We start from the raw sequence: 22,885 nt of genomic DNA, 5'->3' as shown, positions 1-22,885 counted from the left end.
TACTGTGTTGTGACTTTGTTTTCCCAGTGTCCAGGGTGATAATTCAATAATGAGATGGCTACTATTAATATAGGCACAAGTTTGAAGCCTTCATAAGGGCTTCCCGTAAATTGCAATAAAATATAGCATTGAAATTAAAATGTCAGATTTGTCACTTTCTTCTAAAACAAGGGCAAGAAGAAGAAAAAATCCTTGCATTAAAGAGGCCATATTCAATGGGATTTCCTGCACGCAGAACCCAGTGTGTATTCAACCTCCTCCTACAATTTTAAAGAGAACCTTGTAGACATTATCATCCTTGGAACATGTGAAATAGCCACAATCACAAGGTGAGCATATGTGCATCCTGTCCTTCTCAATTATAGTTCCATAACAAAAAAAGTGGTATACATCTGTTTGCCTTCAGTGGAGTTGGACTGCAGACCTCAGCACTTTGCTTCCTGAGGAACAGTTGAAATCTGGCACCAGCACCCTTCCCTATCAGAACTCTTCAGGCAACTCTAGTCCTTGTGGAATAATCGCCATTGCAATATGGGAGTTTCTCTAAGGCAGAGGTGGACAGCCTCTGACCCTTGGCCTCATTTCATGCAGGAGACAAGGAAGGAGGGGGATAGCAGCGGATGGCAGAAAGAGAGACAGAGAATGATGAGTGTATTACATTCTTTTCAGATTGCCAGCATACAGTCCTTGACCAATTGCTCCTGAAGGAGTGCAGCCCTCAACTCTGTTATTGATTGCTGTGCTTCACAACCATTGGCCAGAGGAGTATTGTTCCTACCAGATCTGCAGAGGTCAGGTAGCACAAGAGACAAATAGGGTTCCACTCAGAAATTTTGGTATGGCTCCTGTCTAAGTAAATCGCTCAGGCACCAGCTGGGCATTGTGTAGACTTACCTGCTTCCTGCTTCTGCCTTTAGCTTGCCTCTAGACTGCTTACCTTGACAGGTATACTGTAGCTTGCAAAGGAAGGCACCAGCATATGGAAGTAATATTTATTTGCAGACTAAAACAGTAGTTGTTCATTAGCAAAATGCCAGTCATTGTAGCAGGTGGTGTGTGTGTGTGTGTGTGAGAGAGAGAGAGAGAGAATATGAATATAAGAGAGGGAGTGTTTATGTATTGCAAGAATCCCTGTAGGGGCTGCATATCTCTATATGCTGACATACACTGTATCCCAGTGGCTATTGGGCCACCCATAGTTGGTGATGGAAACTAGACAGACATTCCATATTATTCTCAAAAGTAGCTCTGCTTCCCCACAAATGTGAAGGAATGTCTGTTATATGCGCCTGTCGAAAAGGGTCAATTTGGGGTTAAAGGGTGAACAGATTTGATGGAAGCTGTACATGTTTCCCTGTCCAGGGTGACATCAACAATTGAGAATAAGCTGAGGTGGTGACTAGCCCAAGCAGGGGTGCCAACTTGAATAACATATTTTTTTTTGGGGGGGGGGTGAGGTGAGCCCCACCCTGCATAATCGATCACAAGACGCTGCGCATGCAAACCATTTGAATTGCAGTGCCCATCAACTTTGGGGGATGCCTGGCCCCCTCAAATATTTTATTGGGGTGTGTGTGAAGGGACCTTGGCCCCTAGGAGTTGGCTGCTATGAGCCCAAGACATCTAATGGTGCCTCCTTTCATAGTTTGAATCAGCAGCCCTGGAGAGGGGAATAGATTGAAGGCAATATCTGTGTTCATTTGCCTTTTACATTTTATTTTCCCATTTAGGCTGTGTGTTTAGCAGCAGGCCCGTGCAGAGGGAGTGGTAGCTGGGTACACTTGCCCTGGGCCTTGGCGGTCTAAGCTGGCTGGAGGGCCTCTGCTTTGCTTTTTTTAGTTTATAACTTTATTCTAACACGACTCTTTACCCTGGGCCTCAGACAAGCTCTGCACAAGCCTGCTTGAGGATCAGCACAGGGGAGCAGGCAGTGAGCTTCCCTTCACCCCTCCTACTTTCTTCTTTAAAAACTAGAGAGATGCTTGCAATACCTTCTTCTGCCTTGGGTCATGCAGGTTGAGCTAGAAGTCCACAATCCTGGCTGCTGGTGTTCTCTGCTAAGGACAGTGGGACTTGTACTTCAGTGTCTTTTAGTAGAAGGGGATGCTGCAGTGTAAAGATGTGACAAGAGCCTCCTTTGATAAGCAAAGAAATAAATGAAGAATAATGGAGAGGCCCAGACCATTTTCAAGTAGACTTGCGTAGGATTTCCATCCATCCAGGGAAAAAAAGCCCTCGTCTGTTTCTGATTTGTTAACAGAGGTTTGCTATGCAGAAACCTGTACTCTGTGTTTTTTATTAGGTAAAGGTAAAGGGACCCCTGACCATCAGGTCCAGTCATGGCCGACTCTGGGGTTGCGGCGCTCATCTTGCTTTACTGGCCAAGGGAGCCGCCGTACAGCTTCCGGGTCATTTGGCCAGCATGACTAAGCCGCTTCTGGAGAACCAGAGCAGCACACGGAAACTGCCGGAGCGGTACCTATTTATCTACTTGCACTTTGATGTGCTTTCAAACTGCTAGGTTGGCAGGAGCAGGGACCGAGCAACGGGAGCTCACCCCGTCATGGGGATTCAAACCGCTGACCTTGTGATCGGCTTAGTCCTAGGCTCTGTGGTTTAACCCACAGCGCCACCCGCGTCCCTCGTGCTTTTTATTGCATGGGGCTAAATGTGATCACATGAGCAGTCCTGTGGATCAAACTGCTGCTGAAAGGACAGCAATCCCTGACTTGCAAAAGAGCTATCACACAACCTCCTTTATTTGCTCTGGATGTCTTCAGAATATTTAAAATGGTTTTAATGTTAGGCAGATAGTACGCCTTCTTGAAATCCTACCTGTTTGTCATATCACTACTTCTGTCAGAGGATTTTTCTGTTTGATTTATCCCAGGGAGCATTGAAATGTAAAGTAATCACTATGGAAACAGAATATTTATCTGAGCTGATTACAGTTTAAGTGTATAGAATAGGATTTATGTGGTTGATTCATTAGTCATATCAGTAGGATTTTTAACATGCTGGAGAAAAGTGAAAAAGCTTGTAAGTTTGGGGTGATGCAGTATAGCATAGGATAAACCACTAATGCTGCATCTTCAACAACACATGACTTGTGCAGCGGGTAGGGGCAGGGCTGAGGTGCCGGTGGTCTTCATTAATAAATGCAAAGTAACAGATTCATTAGTTAACAAAATGAAATTAAAGTGCTGGTTTATGGTTGCACAGAACAGCATTGAAATTAGCTGTATTATGTAAGGTATTTTTAATCAGCAAAACTAGCTGCATTATTCCAATTGATATGTGGGATCTAAACAGAGGCAGATATCTCCTTGGGTGGGTGGGAGGCTGCTCAGCACTCCCTCCTGAATAGAGCTTTGAAGGTGTGGATGACAGGAGCCAGCAGTAAATCACACCAAGCAAGTTGGAGTTAACTCTTTATTAGCAAAAACAGGATCTGCACAGGAGTGTCAGGCCTAATGAGCATAGCAACTCATCCTGTCCTCATGAAGCAGTTGCTGAGACTGACAGCTGCCTAAGTCCTCTCCTCTCCATGGTTTCCCCCAAGCAACTGGTGATTGCGCCTGCACGAAGCCAACCTTTCCTCTGCCCTTTTCATGCCTCTCCTGGTTCTGGGAGACCAGGAGGGTGGGGAGCTTTTCGCAGCAGGAGAGGGATACATCTGCGCCTTTTCACCATTTGGACTCATCTCTTCCTCTTGGTCTCCCTTGGCACACCTATTGAAATTAAAGAACACAACTAACTTAGGGTCTACTCTGAGGAGGACTTCATTGGCTACAACTTATAATGACTAGATGGAATGGAAACCATTCAGGGGCACAAGGAGTCCAATGGAGTTGGTATTTTAGCACAGCTGATGAAATGAAACCTCTTTCCGACTCTCTCACCACTGCTGCAGCTTGTTGGAGTGGCTGTTGGTCTCAGATGACAGTGCTTAAGCATTGGTTGTGTTAAAAGCCCGGGGTAATGGAAAGTGGGAATACAAATTAAGAAACAAAGAAACAATACATTAAAATTAAAACAACAGCAGGAGCAGTAAAGTAGGAGTGCCACAGAGTGCTGTTTTCTTCCTGTAATTGGTGCCTTTTTCCTTTTCCTTTCTACGCTCTCCCCCCTCCCTCCCCAGCCCCAGCTGGACCAGTCTTTTCCTGGTTGATTGGCAATCCTGCTTCTCACACTCACTTGTTAAAAAATGAGTAGTGGAGACATATTGGCTTTTGACCAATGTGAAAAATTAATGGACCAAAACATTGTTGGCTGTGTACGATGAACTGCTGAGTGAATCTTATTCAGTTGGATAGTAGCTGTTAGCACTATTGCTAAGGGGGGGGAAATGAAACCCATTGAGAGTTTACTGTAAATGTGTGCGAAGTAGTGTTCTGTTTCCATGAAACTGTAATGCTGCTGATGACTACTTGCATTGTTGAAACAATGCCCAGTAGGGAAGCTCATGCAGTAGACAGTGAAGCAACTGCTGGAATAAATGGCCAATAGCAGGAAACCTCTACCCCCAACCACAATTCTTCACATATGGATTGATTGTGTTACTATTTCTTTTAAATTCAGTTCCATCGAGGTACATGGCACCTCAGTGTTTTATAGACAGTGTTTTATACTGTTATAAAGAGGCACAATCTGAAAGTGACAAGGAGGGAACAGAGAGATTTGTTTTACAGCTGCTAATGGAAACTTGCATGTATTAAAGTTCATAAGCATTCCCTCTGTGGATCAACTGGGCAGAAGAATCACCTGCTAGGAGTACCTCTTGTCTTGATTGAGTTTCACCCAGGGTGGAAGACTCATTGAACTGAATGAGACCTACCAGTACTTCTAAGTAGCATTTCTACAGCATATTTTATAGCAACAAGATTTACACAAAAAATAAAAAGCATTGAAAATCTACTCCAGGAAACGGGGTTAGGGGTGACTTGTTGCTTGTACTGTACAATTCTTAAGAAACTAGTTTAGTGCCAGTCTTGTCTTTTATTTGCCTTTTGTTTGTTTTTTTGATAGTGATGCTAACTTTATAATTTATGATTGATGTTTTTAATTGTAAGCCATCCTGAAAATCTCCAGACTGAAGAGTGGGATATAAATATTGTACTAAAAAATCAACAAGAATGTTATTTGGCTCCAATGATTTCATGGACCCTTCATTAGGACCGGCAACATCCATACGCACATATGTGGCAGTGGCCCCCAACTCTCTTCTGGCAAGAGGAATCCAGTTTTCCTAGATATAGCTTGAAAGTATTAGTGATAGCTTATTCCTGTCAATGAAGGGGTTTTGATTGTTTTTTTTACTGAGAAAAGCTTAGAGATCGCAGAGGAGCAAATGTTAGGCACAATAATGAATGGATAAATAAAACATTTGGTAAATATATAAATGTGTAACTAATGCACTTTGCAAGGGATAGTTAGAATTGAAAAATAGTCAGTTCTCCTGCCAAACTCATAGATTGCCACTGTGGGGTAGTTTTATACATATAGACTGTGTTGAATAATATATGGATTTGTACAGATGTATACCTAAACAGCATAGGCACTGTATCCCAGGCATTTCTTTATATGACATTTTTAGAAGAGCATATGCCAGAATTGCCAGAATTGGGGTGGCTGTGTGTCCTAGGCTTACTTTATGTGGTGTAATTGTTAGGGTGTTGGACACCAGGGCATGAATCCCCACTCAGCTACGGAGCTCACTGGGTTACCTTGGTTCAGTCTCTGTTTCTGAGCCTAACCTAGCTCTCAGGGTTTTTTGCAAGGATAAAATGGGGAGCAGAGAACCATACTGAGCTCCTCCGGGGGGGGGGGGGGTAAGGTGGTGTATAAATGTAATAAATATTAAGGAAGAGCAGGGTGCTTGAAGTTTCCCAGAACTTGGAGCAGGCACATAGTTCACCTGGCCATAGTCTTCCATATAGTGGTCTTCTATTTAAATTATTTCTAAATTTGTATGTCCCCCCCCCTGTCACTTAGCATATACACATTTTATACAAATCTGTATTCTCTTCTGCCCTCTTTTTTTGGATGTGCAAATGACTATCCTAGCCAGGTTCCACAGACTACTTCTTAATATTGAAAACAACAAGAAGGCTGCTTTATATTATGTATTATTTGCATTTATATAGCACCTACTTTGTTTCTGAAAAACTGCTGATTTGGAATTCACATCTCTGGTAAATCAGGAAACATTAATAGCAATGCTAAATATGTAGGCCTACTCTGAGTAGCTGACATTGGCTATCACCCATAGGTTTTGTAATATTTTTAAGGCCTCTGGCCACTGAGTGCATTTTGTCTTGGGCTGCACTTACTGAGTTTGCAATCTGCCTTGAGTCTCTGGAATGGAGAAAGATGAGATCAAAATTAAATAATATTTAATTCACCATTAAAATTATATAAAAAGAAATGTTGTGCAGAGGCATTTGTTAGCAATAAATTTTTAAAATAAGCTTATTGCTTGCAAACCAATGGTGTCAAGATCGCTTTCTGTATCTGTCACATTCAGTAACTGATATGCATTCTAGCTCATGGGTGCTATATTGCTTTTGACATGGAGACTCCTCTAGGTTTCTTGTGGAAGCCAGAATCTTTCTGTATGCTTGTTTGTTTGACCTTATTTCCTACCTTAGCCTTTGGCGCTGAGATAGGATTGATCATTTGTGGTCTGAAGAGGTCACATATACATTCTTTTTCTTCTTCTTGTTTGTTCTGTCTCTTCTCTACCCTTCCCCTTATATTAGAAATGAATAATAGTAGAAACAGAGACAAAAACTGATGTGTTGTATGCTAAGGTGATATAAAGAATCCTTCCGTATTTAGCTGGTTGGTCTTGAACGTACGCCCAAGTTCTGTACCTGGTTGGACTCAGCATAGTGGCGATGGGCCACTCTTGCTTATGTTACTCCTATGTAGAAGGAGAGCTCGTTTGCTCCCTCCCTTTCTCCATGCCGTTGCTGTTTCCTAGTAGAGAGGGACAAAGATCTATGGACCACCATACAACTTGTCTCATGAAGTCAGGGAGTGAGTGGGGGAGATGAATGGTGATGTCACCAAGAGGCTCATTTTCCTAGGGGAAAATGGTAGTTCCACATTGTGCATTAGATCATGGGAAACACATCTTTAAAAACTAGAAGCATTCCAGATCAAAAGGAAAGACTGGAAGGATTTTGGAAGCTTTTATTTGACTTCGTAACAAATATTTTAAAATTGGCAAATGATTAAGGAAACTCTACTAATACCAAAATATGTGGAGAATCAAGAATACCTAAACACCAGAAAACCTTTGAGGACAAGCAGTTCTGGAATGAGCTGTCTCCCTTTTATGCCCTGGCTGGCCCTCAGTATGTCTGTCATTGGGTAGCTGGGGCTCTGAGATGAACAATTTAGTATTAAACCTCATGTGACAAAGAGTGGTCTACAAATTGGAGGAATAAATAAATAAACAATTTTTTGTTGTGCCTAACTCCATTTTGGGGGGTGGGGGGGACGGTATTACTTGAGAGACACGAGTATTCAGACCATATTGAATCATAGGAATTAAATATCTGGGTTTTTTTTTTTGGTTTTTTGGTACTATCTGAAACGACAGTTGTTAGAGGTAACTCTGCGCATTTAAATTGGAAAAGCTGGCTGAAATAATTAACTGGTAACTCTAAAAAAGCCAAGTGCACATGCAAATGTAAAACTTGGATATCAGATCTGTGACACTCCCCTAGGGACTGTTATGATGCATTAATCAATGAATGGCATGTACTGATCTATAAATCTATTCTTGCCCTCACTGGCAGGGAGAGAATGTGTATTTGATGGGATTAACTGTTTTGAGTACACAGTGTACCATAGAATTGCTTTATGCAAAATAAGGAGTTTATGTTTCGTCGTATAGGAGATGTCACTTGGAAGTAATCATAGTTTAGAAAAGCAGGCCTGTACTTTTATACAAAACATGTGTGGCTTGATTTCCTGTTTCTGCCAGTTTATTTAATGACACCAGGTCTTCAAATAGACAGAGGCAATGATAGGGAATTGCTTTTGCCTGAAACAATCCCTCCCCAAAATATTTGTTTTTCTAAATGACGAATGAGAATGGCTCAGAACATGGATAGTCTTCCCAAATCTTTACTAATTCTTCCATCATATAAAGGTGTCACTCATGCAGAAATATAAACGCTGCCAGTGTTAGAACAGGAGCAGAGAGTGCTGTGTGGTGAGTCATTAGACTGCCAAGTTTGACAAGGTCACACATCTCCAAATTTCACTCATTGTCAGATTTCCATTCTTGCTGTGGGAATAGCAATAGGCAGCACAGATATTCTTCACTCTAAATGAGTGTCCAAGGGTCAAGAAAATGTGGCAGGGATATTTGTACCTTTCATTTTGGAAATTTCCATTTTGAAGTTAACCCCCAAGGTCTGTCCAAAGACAATTACTGATATACAAGTGTACATTCCTAAACTCTTTATGTATTTTGCTTTCAGACCTTTTTGCAGCCATGGGTTTGCCCTATTGTAATGACAAAACAGCCAGCCTGGCAACAAACCTGAATATCTACCATGCCAACTTTGTTTTGCTTAGTCTTCCATATCATTTCGATCAATTAACAACAACAAAACAGAAATAAAAACAACTTTCAGTTTTAACATGTTGTGTTAAGGGCTTGCTATATCTGCTGCTCAAGTTCCAAAATACCAAGAAAATGCAACTCTTAAGGACTGCACCCTTAACAGATGCGTTATTTAGGCAATGTGGACATATTATGGTATCTTACATTGTGGTGCGTTCAGGCTTCACCACTGCTTTGGAGTTGGATGGCGCAGGGGTAGACCTAAGGCCCAGATTTTTTGGTTCAGGTATAGAGACTTGGAGTCTATGCAACTGAAACTGCTATTTCACTTTTCAAGTACCCAACTGGCAATCAATACCATCTACATATAATTATAAACGTTGGAAGGGACCTTGAAGATCATTTAGGAGTTGAATCTTCTAGAGCTCTCCCACCTTCTTCCCATAGCTGGAAAAGCACCAAGTAGGCTTTTGGTAGGGACGCGGGTGGCGCTGTGGGTAAAACCTCAGCGCCTAGGACTTGCCGATCGTCAGGTCGGTGGTTCGAATCCCCACGGCGGGGTGCGCTCCCGTTGCTCGGTCCCAGCGCCTGCCAACCTAGCAGTTCGAAAGCACCCCCGGGTGCAAGTAGATAAATAGGGACCGCTTACTAGCGGGAAGGTAAACGGCGTTTCCGTGTGCTGTGCTGGCTTGCCAGATGCAGCTTGTCACGCTGGCCACGTGACCCGGAAGTGTCTTCAGACAGCACTGGCCCCCGGCCTCTTAAGCGAGATGGGCGCGCAACCCCAGAGTCGGACACGACTGGCCTGTACGGACAGGGGTACCTTTACCTTTGCCTTTAGGCTTTAGGTAGGGGTGGGGAGGACTCTGGGACCCTGTCAGAACCCTCACGCCTCCTTCCCCCAAACTAGTACCTACCTTACCTGGCTATGGGAAGGCAGCGCAAGGGCTGAGGAATGGTGTCAAATGTTGCTGAGGGCTGCCAAGAAAGGCCTCGAGAGTTGCATATTGGACCACCCTGCTGTAATTGCTTAGATTGCTAGCTCCTTGGGGACAAAAGTAATAAACATGAGGCTTTGAAGAACTGATCTCCCTCTTCTCCTTTTCCTTCCACTCTCTTTCCCCGGTATGCTTTCTATTTTGTAAGAGTCTCTCTGTGTTTGTGTGTATATGCATATATATGAATGATTTGAATTGCTTTAGGAGACAATGAATTCTATGAAAAGGAGAATAAAAATATAATAAAAACAAAAACAAAAACTGATGCCAGGTGCTCTCAGCCCACAGGATAGAGTATGACACAGCTCATCAAATAAATAGAAAATAAATAATAAAACTTGGTAGCTGGAGTTTATGGACTCCATTACAAGTGCCCAGGAGTTCTTAATGTAAAAGCAACTCTTCCCAGCCACAGGCTTATTGCGGGAACTTGCAAGGTGACCTTTTGAAAGGTTTTATGAGAATACAATTTAATGGAGCGTTGGCATTAGTGCCAGTCTGGGAATGTCAGCTGGCTGAACTGAGCTCTCTGAAACTTCCAGAAGACCGTCATCACTCTCTAGAACAGTCTGCTGCTAGTTTAGAAAGTGGGTGCACACCCTTTTAAAGCAACTGCGTTTCTCATTTAGTAAACTTTCCTTTGTGTTGAGCACAGCAGGAGTTTGACTAGTACATGTACCGAAAATATATACTGCTACACGTTTTATTGTCTATAATGAACACTATGGGCAGAGGGCCAAGCTCCAAACTTTGAGACAATCTTAGGGGCAGCATGTTCCAGTTCTGTGAAGCTTGGGGACACCTTCCGCACCAATATTTTCTATGAAGCTTTTGGCACAGTCTGCTCACTATCCTCTTTTACTGTCACTAAGAATAAGAGTCAGCCATAGCTCAGTGGCAGGGCACATGCTTTGCATGCAGAATGTCCCAGGTTGAGTTTGTGGTATCTCCTGGTAGGGATGGGAAGGACTCCTGCTTGAAGCCTTGGAGAGCCACTGCTGGTCCGTGTTGGTATTACTAGGTTAGATGGACCAGTGGTGTGAGGAAGCTTCCTGCCTCAGACTAGATGCTATTCTAAAGGTGTATCTGAATTCTGTATATGGATTTTTCTAGGTTTTATTAAAAACACCCCAACCCCAAACCAGCAGTTATGCGGTTCTGATCCAGATTGGGACCACTGAAAATTGTCACTTTCAAAGCTGCAGAAGGTGATTTTGAGTATCTCTGTGTTCTGCCATCGCTGCTCCTCATCCCCAGCAGCAACTGTAGTTGCTTCACTCTGCCTAATGGTTGGGCTGGCGCTGTATGTCTTCTTTTGGTATATTAAGCAATTTAAAAAGAGATGTGGAGAAACTCAACCATGGGATTCAAACACACAGTTAAAGTCATTGAACTAAATGCCTATTCTTCTTCCCCTTTTTACTTTCTATCCTCTTAGAGATGTGCAATAATTCTTTGTGTGCTGCTATTCTGTCCATTTAATCGAAAAGACTTCAATTATTTTTGTTGGTTGTTTATTCACGTCACTCACTGTCAGGGAACTGCCATCAGTGCCGGAGGGAGAGAGCAAAATCAAGAGGGATTCCGGAGAGCGTCCCGGGATTGGGAGATGCAGCCCATCTTCTGGGGAAGAGAATCAGCGTAGCACCAGTGGAGAAGGGGGGCAGATGGGGGAAGTGGCAAGGCGGTCCCATGACTCATTGCCAGGGACCAGCGGGGAGAGTAGAGGTCCTCCGCTGCCTATGCCCTCCTTGCGCAGAAGGCTTTCGCGCAGAGAGTAGGAGGAGACTAGGCGTCAAAGAGCTTCTTTGCTGGAAGAAGTTTAAGAAACGCCCACTGACGGATTCTGCCAGCGATTGAGACAGCCACGGGTGAGTGGCTGTCCGGACAGAAAAGGTTCACTCAGGCAATCCAGCCAGGTGTTTGCACCGGCTTATGCACGAGCAACCCCTAGAACCATTACACTCACATTTGTGTTCTTTACCCCATTTTTAAAAATGCAATTTGGTGGGGGCAGCAGAACAGGTTTATGTGACTGTTTCTTGTGGCTGCATATTCTTTTCTAGATGAACTGGATGTTGCATTACTCTAGGCCATCCTGTTGAAAAAGGTGCCCATCACACGAAAAAGTTGCAAGCAGCTGCAGGGGCCGTGTCCCTCCCCCTCAGAATGTGCTGGAATGATGTGACGTAAAGGATGCATTGGACAATGGCTGTTAAACTCAATTGAATGGCATCAAAGTTTGCCTCAAAATAGCACAATCTGGTTTACATTGCTAATTTAGAAAAACAAACCAGAATTGCATCCACTCACAGGCTGCTCTTTATCAGCATAACAGTTGTGGTTTATAAATTGCAGATTAGGTATTCCTTTAGAAATAGCATATCAAATGTGAATTATTAAAACAACACGACGTCTGTTAGCTATGAAAATGTAACCTCCCCTCTTCAAAGAAAATCAAGAAAAGACACTTCTGTGGATGACATAACCAGCAGGATTAGACAATCCTTTTCTGAAATGACAAGCACACAAAACATGGGCCTTCAGGTGAGGAGAGTGAGTAAAACCACTTTCATAAGCTGCTTACACATGTGTACACACGAAAGCACACCACCACTACCAGAACCCTTGTAATTGCTCCATACAGTGAAGTGAGGGAGTCTAGTCCATAGTAACACTGATGTCTGCATTCATGTTTTTGGGCAAACATGAAGTCTTGTCTCTCTTGCAAGAAACATTATGTATGACAACAACTTGTGGATGAACCAGTCTTATGAGATGCCGTGCTATGGAATTAGGCAGTATATTTTAATTGAAATACTGTTTTAAAAGCACCATGTTTAGTGGTTTACATATTTTATTAAATATAGGATACAGAGAAAAATCACAAAAGATGAAAGTAGGTGGGAAATTATTTCTTTTCATTTCCCCCTTCTTCTTGCTGCCTTTATCTGGCCTCTTCCTGCTCCCCCCACTGCTACCACCAATCACAAACAACAACAAATTCTGCTACTGCTGATGCGACTTCAGCTTCTATGTATTGTTCTTGTTTATGACAGTGTTTGAGGAGATTTTTTTTAAAAAATAAAAATAAAATACTGGTGCTGTAAGATAAGAAATCAATACAACTCTAGTACTGAATAAAAAATATGCATTTTCTTCCCTCTTCTTCCCTATTGTTTTACCGAAAACACAAAAAGCAAGAATAATCAGCTTTCCTTTTTATGAATATTTAGTTGCAACATTTCAATTTTAGCATATAAGTAAAAGCAAACACGATAACTATTTCTATTGCGTCCAGCGCTGACTCTTTTTTAAAAAAAAAATAGAGTGGGCTTGCTTTGAAACCTTTCATTTGCTCTGTCACTACAAAAAGCAGCCTCAATTTTAACACAGTGTTTGCGTATTCTGCTTCTGAAAAAGAGAGAGAGGTGTATTTGTTTATTTAATTCTGCAGAATTATACCACCCTCCCATCCTGCTTATTCTCAATCTAATTAAACAAGGGTCAGATGCTAATTATTTGCTGCTAGTTGTCTAGCATTGTGTGCACAGCATCCTCTTGTTTCAAAACTCATCTTACAAATTTTCTACTATCAGAAATATTTTGATGGTGAACTTCAAAGAGCAGAGTACACAGCAGAAAGCACATCAGTTGGACTTCAAAGAGAAATTCTAACTTTAAAGAGAGCTTCATGTCCAGCACACAGAAAAATAAAAACTGCCCAAGCTCTTTCCTCGCAAAGCTAGGGCATAATATAGTAGGGCAGAGATTTTCAGCCTTTTGAGGTCCATAGCTCCCTTGACAAACTATATTCTTTCTGCAGCACCCCTGTGGGGCTCAGGAGCCCATTTATGTTACCGGCAGCCAGCAGCCACTCACCCCTCTCTGCTCCAATCTCCTTGGGAGTCCTTTGGGCAGCTGCAGCTGCCGCTCCTGGTGTCTGAGCTGTCCCCCCTGCCACAAAGAGAAGTGCTTTCTCACACTGCCCCACAGGGGCATGGGAAGCACCCCCTGGTCAGCCCCAGAGGCACCATTCACCTGGGGTGCTTGTAGCCAGAGCTGCTGCAATAAACAGCTGTGCAAGGGAGGCAGAGACGTGAGAGGGAAGGAATGAGGCCAGTGTTGTCCAAGGCACCCCTGGCTGTCATTCAAGGCACCCCACGGTGCCACGGCACACTGGTTGAAAACCACCGTACAGTAGTAAGGCATTTTGGAAGTGGTTGGATGGTTCGGTTTGCAATCTAAGAGTTAATTCTGTTCTCGGTGTTAGTCAAGTACCCAAGAGGGTGTGTATGGAGATGTTGCTTAATAACCAGTCAGAGTGGCATCAACTTGACTGAGGTTGCATGTGTTTTGATTTGCTGTGTTCTTAGGGAGTTTTCCCATATATGTGGTTGAATGTCTTCCTGCTATGCACTGTTATTGTAAGGCCAAATAAACATTTAATACTCGCAACACTCTTTACTAACAGAAGTAGTGAAGGACATGGGTTTTTCTCTTTGCAGTTGTTTTCCGGAGGATTGTTTCATTTGTTACATTTGCCTACATATTAGTTCCTATAATATTTAGAAATCATCTAAATGTTGCCTCCCTGACCAGAAGCCAGCTTTTGTGTGGCTTCCAAATCTTAAAAAAACATTTACATAAACTTGCATAATTTATGAAGTGGCCGAGTCAAAAATAGTTTGAGGACTGCCACCGTTTTCATTCCAGTTTTTCAAAATTGATTTCTTTGAAATACCAGATTCTACCTTTTCATAAAGTTGAGGAGGGAAAACTGCAGAAATTGGATGTACATGTATATCAGCCATGTTGCATGCTACCTCATGGTGCATGCAGAGAGTTGGAAAAGCATAAGTTCCTAACAGACATCTTCTGCACCTGTTTCATCTGCCTACATAAGACTAGGAGCCAGGCACAATATCAAATAATGTTCCCTTTATTGTTTTTCAGTCAGTGCACCATCCTGAAAAAAGCTGGGTCCCCTTTTCACCCCTTGCCTTTTCCTGTAAGACCTATTGCAGTCGTTAAGAGTCGTCAACAGGCTCATCTCAGCTATCTGCCAATCTCCCATTCCCACCACCCTTCTGAGTAATACCCCTCCCCACCTTCACACTATATAGAAGGATCTGGCAACTTCTGTTTCAGTGTATCTGAAGAAGTGTGCATGCACACGAAAGCTCATACCAAGAACTAACTTAGTTGGTCTTTAAGGTGCTACTGGAAGGAATTTTTTTATTTTGACTATGGCAGACCAACACGGCTACCTATCTGTAACTGGCTCCCTAGGCACAGTTTTAGTGGCAGTCTGTGGCTGTTGGATGAGAGAAGCCACGCTTTTGTCTCTTCCAGTATTGGAATTTTGGATGTGCCCTTTGCACTGTAAGGCAGACACAAAATGTGGCTGGGTCATAGAACTGTAGAGTTGGAAGGGACCCACAGATCATCTAGCCCAACCCCCTGCAATACAGTAATATGCAGCTGTCTCATAAGGGGATCGAACCTGCAACCTTGGCATTATCAGCACCACACTCTAACTATCTGAGCAATCCGGGCTGACCACCACTGTACCATTTCTGTTTGTGTTACATCACTAGATTATTTCCAGTAGTTGAACTATAGACAGCATGGAACTTTCACATTTGTCTGTAGTAAATAATGCTCCAATTATTCTACAGGGACACTGTACCGCAGCGCGTACATTGATGTGAGGTTGAATTTGTTTGCTTGCAACAAATATGTGATGACTAATTGGGATGCCAGGAGGCAAAAAGGGAGGGGAAACAACAACACAAAACTTGACACCTAAATGTCATACAGCTTTTACATTAGCAAATTGAGTCTCTGTTCTTTCCGACTGGAGCTTAAGATCCTGAGAAGATTTATAAATAAAGCCCTGACAGTGCTCTTGCTTCAACAAACAAGTATGTGTGGCAAACTGTTTTGTTTCATTTTTTAATATAGGTAATTCAGAAAAGAACTGTGAGCAGGTGGGAGTGGGGAACCTATAAGAACTGTCAGTTCACACGTTTGTGAATGTGCGATGCTGTACAATCAGAACATGACTCAGTATTTAACATTTAATGTGTGACAGGCGTATTGTTTAAAACTGAGGAAGAGATGCTGAGTAGGCTGCTGTTCTTTGTAGCACATCTTTTGCTGAGTATATTTTCCACTTATGTAAGCCAATACGCTGACACTACTGGCACTAATAGTCTTGACCTTTGGGGGAGGTGGAGGGCCTGCGTAATGCCAGGAACCCTTTGTATACTGCTCAATAGGGGTGGCTCAGTCTGTATGCAAAAAGGGGGTGGTGATCAAGATCGCGAAGCTTTGTGCTCACCAGGAATGAAAGGTTACTTGCCCCAAACCACATCGTTCATACCATGTAGCAACCATTCTAGGTAGCACAAGCCAAACCCTAGTAGGTTTTTATCCTCATTCAGATGGCACTAGCTATGTGAGCAAGTAAGCCCTGGGTTTAAAAGCTTATGGGAACGGTACTGATTTCCTTTAACTTTGTACATATTTGCTTCTGTCTCTCTCTGCCCTGCCTCCGATTCACATGGTTGTGTCTGTTTTCTAGCATTTCCACTCATCCTTTCATGAACAATACCCCACCCCCACCCCACCCCCGCTCATTCATATCCTGAGAGATACTTTAAGATTCAATAGTTAGTTTGCTCCTGGAGTAAAATCCTATGGGTGCATATTATGGCTAAATACCGTTACCTGATTCATCAGTTAGCCCAGCCTTTCCCAAGTTGGTGTCTTCCAGCTGTTTAGACTACAACTCCCATCAGCCCTAGTCAGTACATCTGTGCTGGCTGAGGCTAATGGGAGTTGTAGTCCTAAACGGCTGGAGAATACCAGCTTGGGGAAGGCTGAATTAACATTTTAACTGATTCAGGTCCCAAATTAAGTAGGTAGAAAAAAAATTATAATGGTTAATTGTAATGCAAGAACCTGGAGGAAGAGTGCATAGGTAGAGATATTCCATGGGGGTTTTTTGGGTGTGTGTGAGAGAGATATTCTTCTAAAATGGTGCCTGCTATAACATGTGCTTGCATGCTTTTGAAAACAAGTCACCCATGTTCAAATTCTCTGAGTAGCAAGAACCCAGGGGGGCAGCATGTATTCAGGTTCATTTTCCCTTGAATAAATTTACTGGAGGCTTAACTGGCGGTTTTGTAATGGTTGTTGTATATTTACAAAATTATGGTTTGAGCATTTTGCTTGCTCAGTCCTGGAAACAAAACTAATAAGCAAGCCAAGGCTCAGGGCAGTTAAATCAGTGTTTCATTGTCAAGCCAAAAGGCACACCTACGAGCAGAACCAAGATCCAAAATTTAGGCTGTAGCTCATGAGATTACTCCAGCAGCAGGAAATAAGGGTCATCATCTGTCAAAGGCAGATTCACAAGAAACGGGTAAACAAAGGGGAGGATGGTGCCAAGAGGCACCAAGGCAGATAGAATGGCCAGAGCTTGGTGAAAACAAGAAACTAGAAACAGGAGTGAGCAGCAACTGAAGAGAGGTGGGCATTTTAGTCGGAGACTCACAAAGGTTGCCTGGATAGAAAAACCTGAACAGACAACTTCCTACTGATTAACCTGAAACATTCTTACTTGGAGCAACTAGTCCTTGCCAGGATTGCTGCATGCCAACCAGCACTCAATGGGTTGCCATAGTCAGCTTGCAGTGAGAAAAAACCTGCCTTTAAATCTCCCCTGCCCGATAGCATAGCTCTCCTCTAATCTCAAGATGTCTAAGCTGTTATAGAATCTGAATCAGTTTGTTTGACTGGCAGGTCTGTCCCTTTACCACTCAGATCCCAGAGAACCCCAAGGACTAAGCAACTGTTATGTTGGAGATTTCTTGTCCAAGTCCTGGACCTCGGGCAACAATCCATAGATTCTACAGTGAAGAAGTGTGTATATTGTATTGATGCTGCATCAGTATTCTGAAGAAGGGGCATGTTTTTAAATGAAGGCATTTCATGTTCTGTACAAGTTTGAAAATGAAGAATAACCACACTAAGATCTAAAGAGTCATAAATATTTTATTTTTGAAGATATGGGCCAACCCTAGCTGTTTCTTTCTCCTGTGCAGCAGTGTTCTTTGCAAGAACTGAGAGCTCTGGAGTCCCTTGCTCATGCACAGATACACAGTTTGCTCTGTATAATAGGCTGCTGCACAGCAGCCTGCATCTCTGCAGTCCTCTGTTTAGAGACCACTGGAGGCAAGTTGCAGTTTGATGAAAGGAAACTTCAGTTTGCATGTCCCCTTGAGACTGAAGCACAACCGATAACACAATGCTCATAACAGACATGCTGGGGCCCTAAGCCATGTCAATTTTAATAGACCCCATAGTATTACCTCCAAAATGTGTATGATTCTAATGGAAAGTAGTTTTATAGTTGCATATATACATAGGTGAGGATGCAACTAAAAACCTAACTAAAACATATATCTTGCAATAAACCTATTTATTTTTTAACCAGTTATGTAAAACTTCAAATTTAGTGTTGTTGTTTTTTTTTAAAAAAGAAGACTGTCATAATCTGCGGCCTTAAGCTGTAGCTTACTTTGTTTGTGCATAAATCCAGTGCCAAACATACTTACCTCCATGGTAATTCCATTACTATTTTTCTTCTTCTTCTTCTAGACACTACCCAAAGCAGTCCTTTACTACAGTGGCAGACACACCCGAAAACCTTCGACTGAAACAACAAAGTGAATTGCAAAGTCAGGTAAGCTGTGAATCCTTTTGCCTATGCGATGAACATTATTATTAGCAATTGGGATCCATTATTACTAAAATAAAAGCTCAATGGTGCGAGCACCAAGGGTTAGTTCAAACAACACACATTGCTGTTTTTCCTCTCACACATGGAATCTTGATGTTCCAAGACAGACACACATATTTGTGTGCGCAATAAGAATTTGAATTTACTGGGGGGTGGGGGGTGGAGCTCTATTCAATTATTTGTGATACCCTTTTTGTTGTTGTTTTGATCATGGAAACACTGTTTCACTACTTGTCCAAGCTGAGGAGGGTCCTGCTCATAGCTGTCTCTGAGTATTTAAGGTGCCATTTGACTTGCCCCAGTGGCAGGTGCTCCAGTTCCTGGGAAAAGTGGCCTTTCCACCTGAGGAGGGATGCTAGGACCTTCCTTGGTTGAGACAGTCATCTCTCGGGTGGAGCACCCTTTCTTGCTGCTGACCCTTCTTGGCCCCACTGATTGCACTCTTGGTGGGGTGTCATGGGAAGGAGGAGGGAGAAGCACCTTCTCCAATATCAACCACCTTGGGTCCAATGATCAGCAGGAGATTGCCTGGTTGTGGGTCACCTGGTTGCCTTGTTGACGGTGATGCATGACAGAGCCTCCTCAGTGGTAGCTCCCTGTAGAATTTGGAGTATGGCGAAACATTAATATTTGGCTTTCTTGAAGTCCTACTAAAATGATCAAACTGCTTTTGGCCTAATGAAAAGTACTGCCCTGCTCAGGAGAATCATGGTCTGCCTAAATCTGTGATCATTTAGTTCACATGCTACATTGTTTCCTGTGACTGTGTGGCCAAAGTGGGCACTTGCTACACTTCATTAAAACAGAAAGCCTGCCTCTTGCCTTGATACAAGTTACTCATGCTCAAGAGTGCTAATAACTTGCACCAAGTGAAGAGGGGAAGGCCTTCTGTTCACTCTAATTCAGCCTTCCCCAACCTGGGGCCCTCCAGTTGTTTGGAAATACAACTCCCATCAGTTGCAGCCAGCACTGTGGAGAACAACAGCTGGGCAAAGGTTGCCTTAATGGCAAAGAGTAAGGTTATTGTAACTTCTGCCATAGAGCTTCAGTATGCTGATGACAACGTAGTGTGCGCACGCTCAGAGGATGACCTCCAAACCATCCTAAATTTCTTTGCAGAAGCTTACGAAAAGCTTGGCCTATCACTCAACATCCAAAAAACCAAAGTGCTGCACCAACAAGTACAAAATAACCCCTCTGCAGTGCCACAAATCCAACTCAATGGTGTAACGTTGGAAAATGTCGATCACTTCTCCTACCTTGGCAGTTATCTTTCCACAAGGGCCAACATTGATGCTGAAATCCAGCATCACCTGAGCTCTACGAGTGCGGCTTTCTCCCGATTAAAGTGCAGAGTGTTTGAGGACCGGGACATTCGCAGGGAAACCAAAATGCTTGTTTACAAAGCTATTGTACTACTAACCTAACTGTATGCTTGTGAAACATGGACCACTTATAAATGCCATCTCCAACTCCTCGAAAGATTCCATCAATGGTGTCTCCAAAATTTTTTACACATCACTTGGGAAGACAGGTGAACTAATATCAGCGTACTGGCAGAAGCAAAGATCACCAGTGTTGAAGCAATGATTCTTCAACATAAACTTCGTTGGACTCGGCATGTCGTGTGGATGCCTGATGATCGTCTTCCAAAGCAACTACTCTATTCCGAACTTAAAAATGGAAAGCGTAATGCTGGTGGTCAGCAAAAGAGGTTTAAAGACTGTCTCAAGGCAAATCTTAAAAAATGTAGTATAAACACTGACAACTGGGAAACACTGGCCTGTGAGCGCTCCAGTTGGAGAACGGCCTTTACCAAAGGTGTCATGGGCTTTGAAGACACTCGAACTCAGGACGCAAGGGAGAAATGTGCTAAGAGGAAGGCACGCTTGGCAAATCCACACCGTGATCAACTCCCACCCAGAAACCAATGTCCCCACTGTGGAAGGACGTGTGGATCCAGAATTGGCCTCCACAGTCACTTACGGATTCATTGTTAAAACTGTGTTTATGGAAGACAATCTTACACGGCTACAAGTGATCACCAAAGAAGAAGCCTTAATGGCTCCAACTGCTGCCTGCCTGCATATTTGTATGCATATATAAAAGAATGCACCAGTGAGATCGGGGAGCAGAACTATGCTGAGCCCCCAGGAATCCGCATGTGCCTGCAGTGGACTAAATTGCACCGCATGTATGCATCTAAGAATACATATTCTCCTGACTTCATAAATATTAGCAAATGAAGTGTTTACTTGTTTATTCAATTATTTCACCTATAGCGTCAGTTACAGTTTAATTTTTAATGATCTGTTGTACTAGGCTCATAAATAATTTACTGCATTTTATGCATCATGCGGAAAGTGCTTCATTGCCTAACACAATCTAAATTTCACATCTGCATTACTCTTTGATCAAGTCCTGTAAATCTCAAAGTACAGCCTGAGTTGCTTATTCCTTTGACTAGGATGCAACTCATCATTAATACTAGTTGCATCCTAGTGAAAGGTTTTCTTTTGTTTTATAAGGAATTTGAGCAAAGCAGAAGAAAAGATGGCGCACAGATGTTCGAGAACTTTCATATGTTCACTAAAGGCAGCGAAATAAGTTTATGTGTGGTAATCTATCTAAATCATCTTTTGTAGCGTTCCTTTTTTAGCCTTGCAGAGAATAATAAGGCACAGGATGGTATTCAGCTAAGTTTTACTCAGAGTAAAAAGGTAAAGGTACCCCTGCCCGTATGGGCCAGTCTTACCAGACTCTAGGGTTGTGCGCCCATCTCACTTAAGAGGCCGGGGGCCAGCACTGTCCGCAGACACTTCCGGGTCACGTGGCCAGCATGACAAGCTGCATCTGGCGAGCCAGCACAGCACACAGAAACACCATTTACCTTCCCGCTAGTAAGCGGTCCCTATTTATCTACTTGCACCCGGGAGTAGGGACAGTGAAAAAAAAAGAAACATTAATAAGTTTGGTCAATTACAGATGATGAATTAGTGGTTGTTTAGTGGAGGAGTTTGAGGGGGGAACCCAGAGTGCTGTCTCAGTGTATGTAGGACCAAGAGACATGGATGTGGGAACTGCTGCAGTGACCTGCAATTCCTGTGTCATGCCATCTTCCTGCCTGAGAACGTACAGAGCTACACCTGCAGGAAAACTGCTTCACTGGAGGTTTTTAAGCAGAGGGTGGATGTTCATCTGTCATGGATACTTCAGATGAGATTCCGGCGTTGCAGGGGGTTGGACTAGACAACCCTCTGAGCCCCCTTCCAAATCTACAATTAATTAAAAAATACCAGCATTTATTCTGCACTAGTGGTGTTGTCAATGTTAGTCAAAATATTCAGGTGTTATGTGCAATTGTAACTATATTTGAAAAGGGTGAGGTATGAACCAAGGTGGTGTTACTGCAACAAAAAATGGTAAAGGTATGAAGTGCTCCAAATATCTTAAGTGGCAGGAACAAAATGGCACAATTGAAGCGAACATTGTCCTAGAAAATTATATGAAGGATGACTGCCCTTTCCCAACAATTCTCGGTGTGTGTAAGGGGGAGTGAGACTGTACTAGCCAGCCCCTGATATAGATGCACAACATTCCTTTGACCACACACCCGTCATTCACACGTTCAGATGAATTTACAAAAGGGGGCTCTTATGTGTGTGTATACCTATGCAATCAAGAACTCTATTCAGTTTGTCCAACCTGAGTTCAGTGAGGCTTATTTCCATGTAAGTGTGCAGTCCTAACATTTGTCAGGTTCAGTAGCTAGCTTTCTAATTAAATTCTTCTTGCCTGCTTGGTGGAGGAAAGTTTGTCTTATCTTGGTTCAATAAGCTGTGTTCTCATAACACAGGAAGCTTCCTTATATTGAGTCTGACCATTGTTCCATCTAGTTCAGTGTTGTCTACACTGAAAGGCAGCAGCTTTCCAGGATTTCAGACCAGGGTCTCTCCCATTCCTACCTGGAGATGCCAGGGATTAAACATGGCCCCCCCCCTCCATTCAAGCAAATGCTCTACCACTGAGCTATGGCCCTCCTCTCTATTAAACAATTTTTGCCCCTCCACCCTCTCTGAAGGTTGTGTGTCTGTCAAACATTTGCTTTGTTGTTTCTCATTTAGGTTCTGACTTCCTCTAGGCTTTTAAAATATTTAGTTACTAAATAAGTCCATATTTTTATAACTTGAAATTCGGTATGATTTTCAAAAAAGCTGATTTTAAAAAAAAATTAATTCAGGACACCTGAATGTCATTAATATTAAATGACAAACATTGATTTCTGGTGAGACTTCCTAATTTTGTAGTGCTTAATGGGCCTGAAGTATGGCTCAAAACAACAATGGAGCATGTCAGGTAAATATATTCTACGCTGCAGCGTGAAGCTTAAATGGAACTGATTGTGAAATGCTTGATTTGAAAAGCTATTGATTTTTTGTTCTGTCGTGTTTAGTTCGTTTTGAAATGATGAACATTTATTGCAGATGTTTA

General features: G+C 42.7%; 1 protein-coding gene across 3 annotated transcripts in view; it reads left to right on the top strand.

Moving 5' to 3' along the window:
• Positions 1 to 22,885, top strand: part of NEBL (nebulette) — a 174,279-nt gene that overhangs the window by 76,342 nt on the left and 75,052 nt on the right. For all 3 annotated transcript variants that reach the window (XM_082193628.1, XM_082193629.1, XM_082193627.1), the window contains exon 3: positions 18,253 to 18,337. In XM_082193628.1, the coding sequence (XP_082049754.1) occupies positions 18,253 to 18,337 (85 nt within the window). The remainder of the gene's footprint in view (positions 1 to 18,252; positions 18,338 to 22,885) is intronic.

The sequence above is a fragment of the Podarcis vaucheri genome, assembly GCF_965113315.1.
Source record: "Podarcis vaucheri genome assembly, chromosome: 12".
Taxonomy (NCBI): Eukaryota; Metazoa; Chordata; class Lepidosauria; order Squamata; family Lacertidae; genus Podarcis; species Podarcis vaucheri.
Note: the sequence above shows the minus strand (reverse complement) of the source record. Positions and strands in the feature narration are given on the sequence as shown.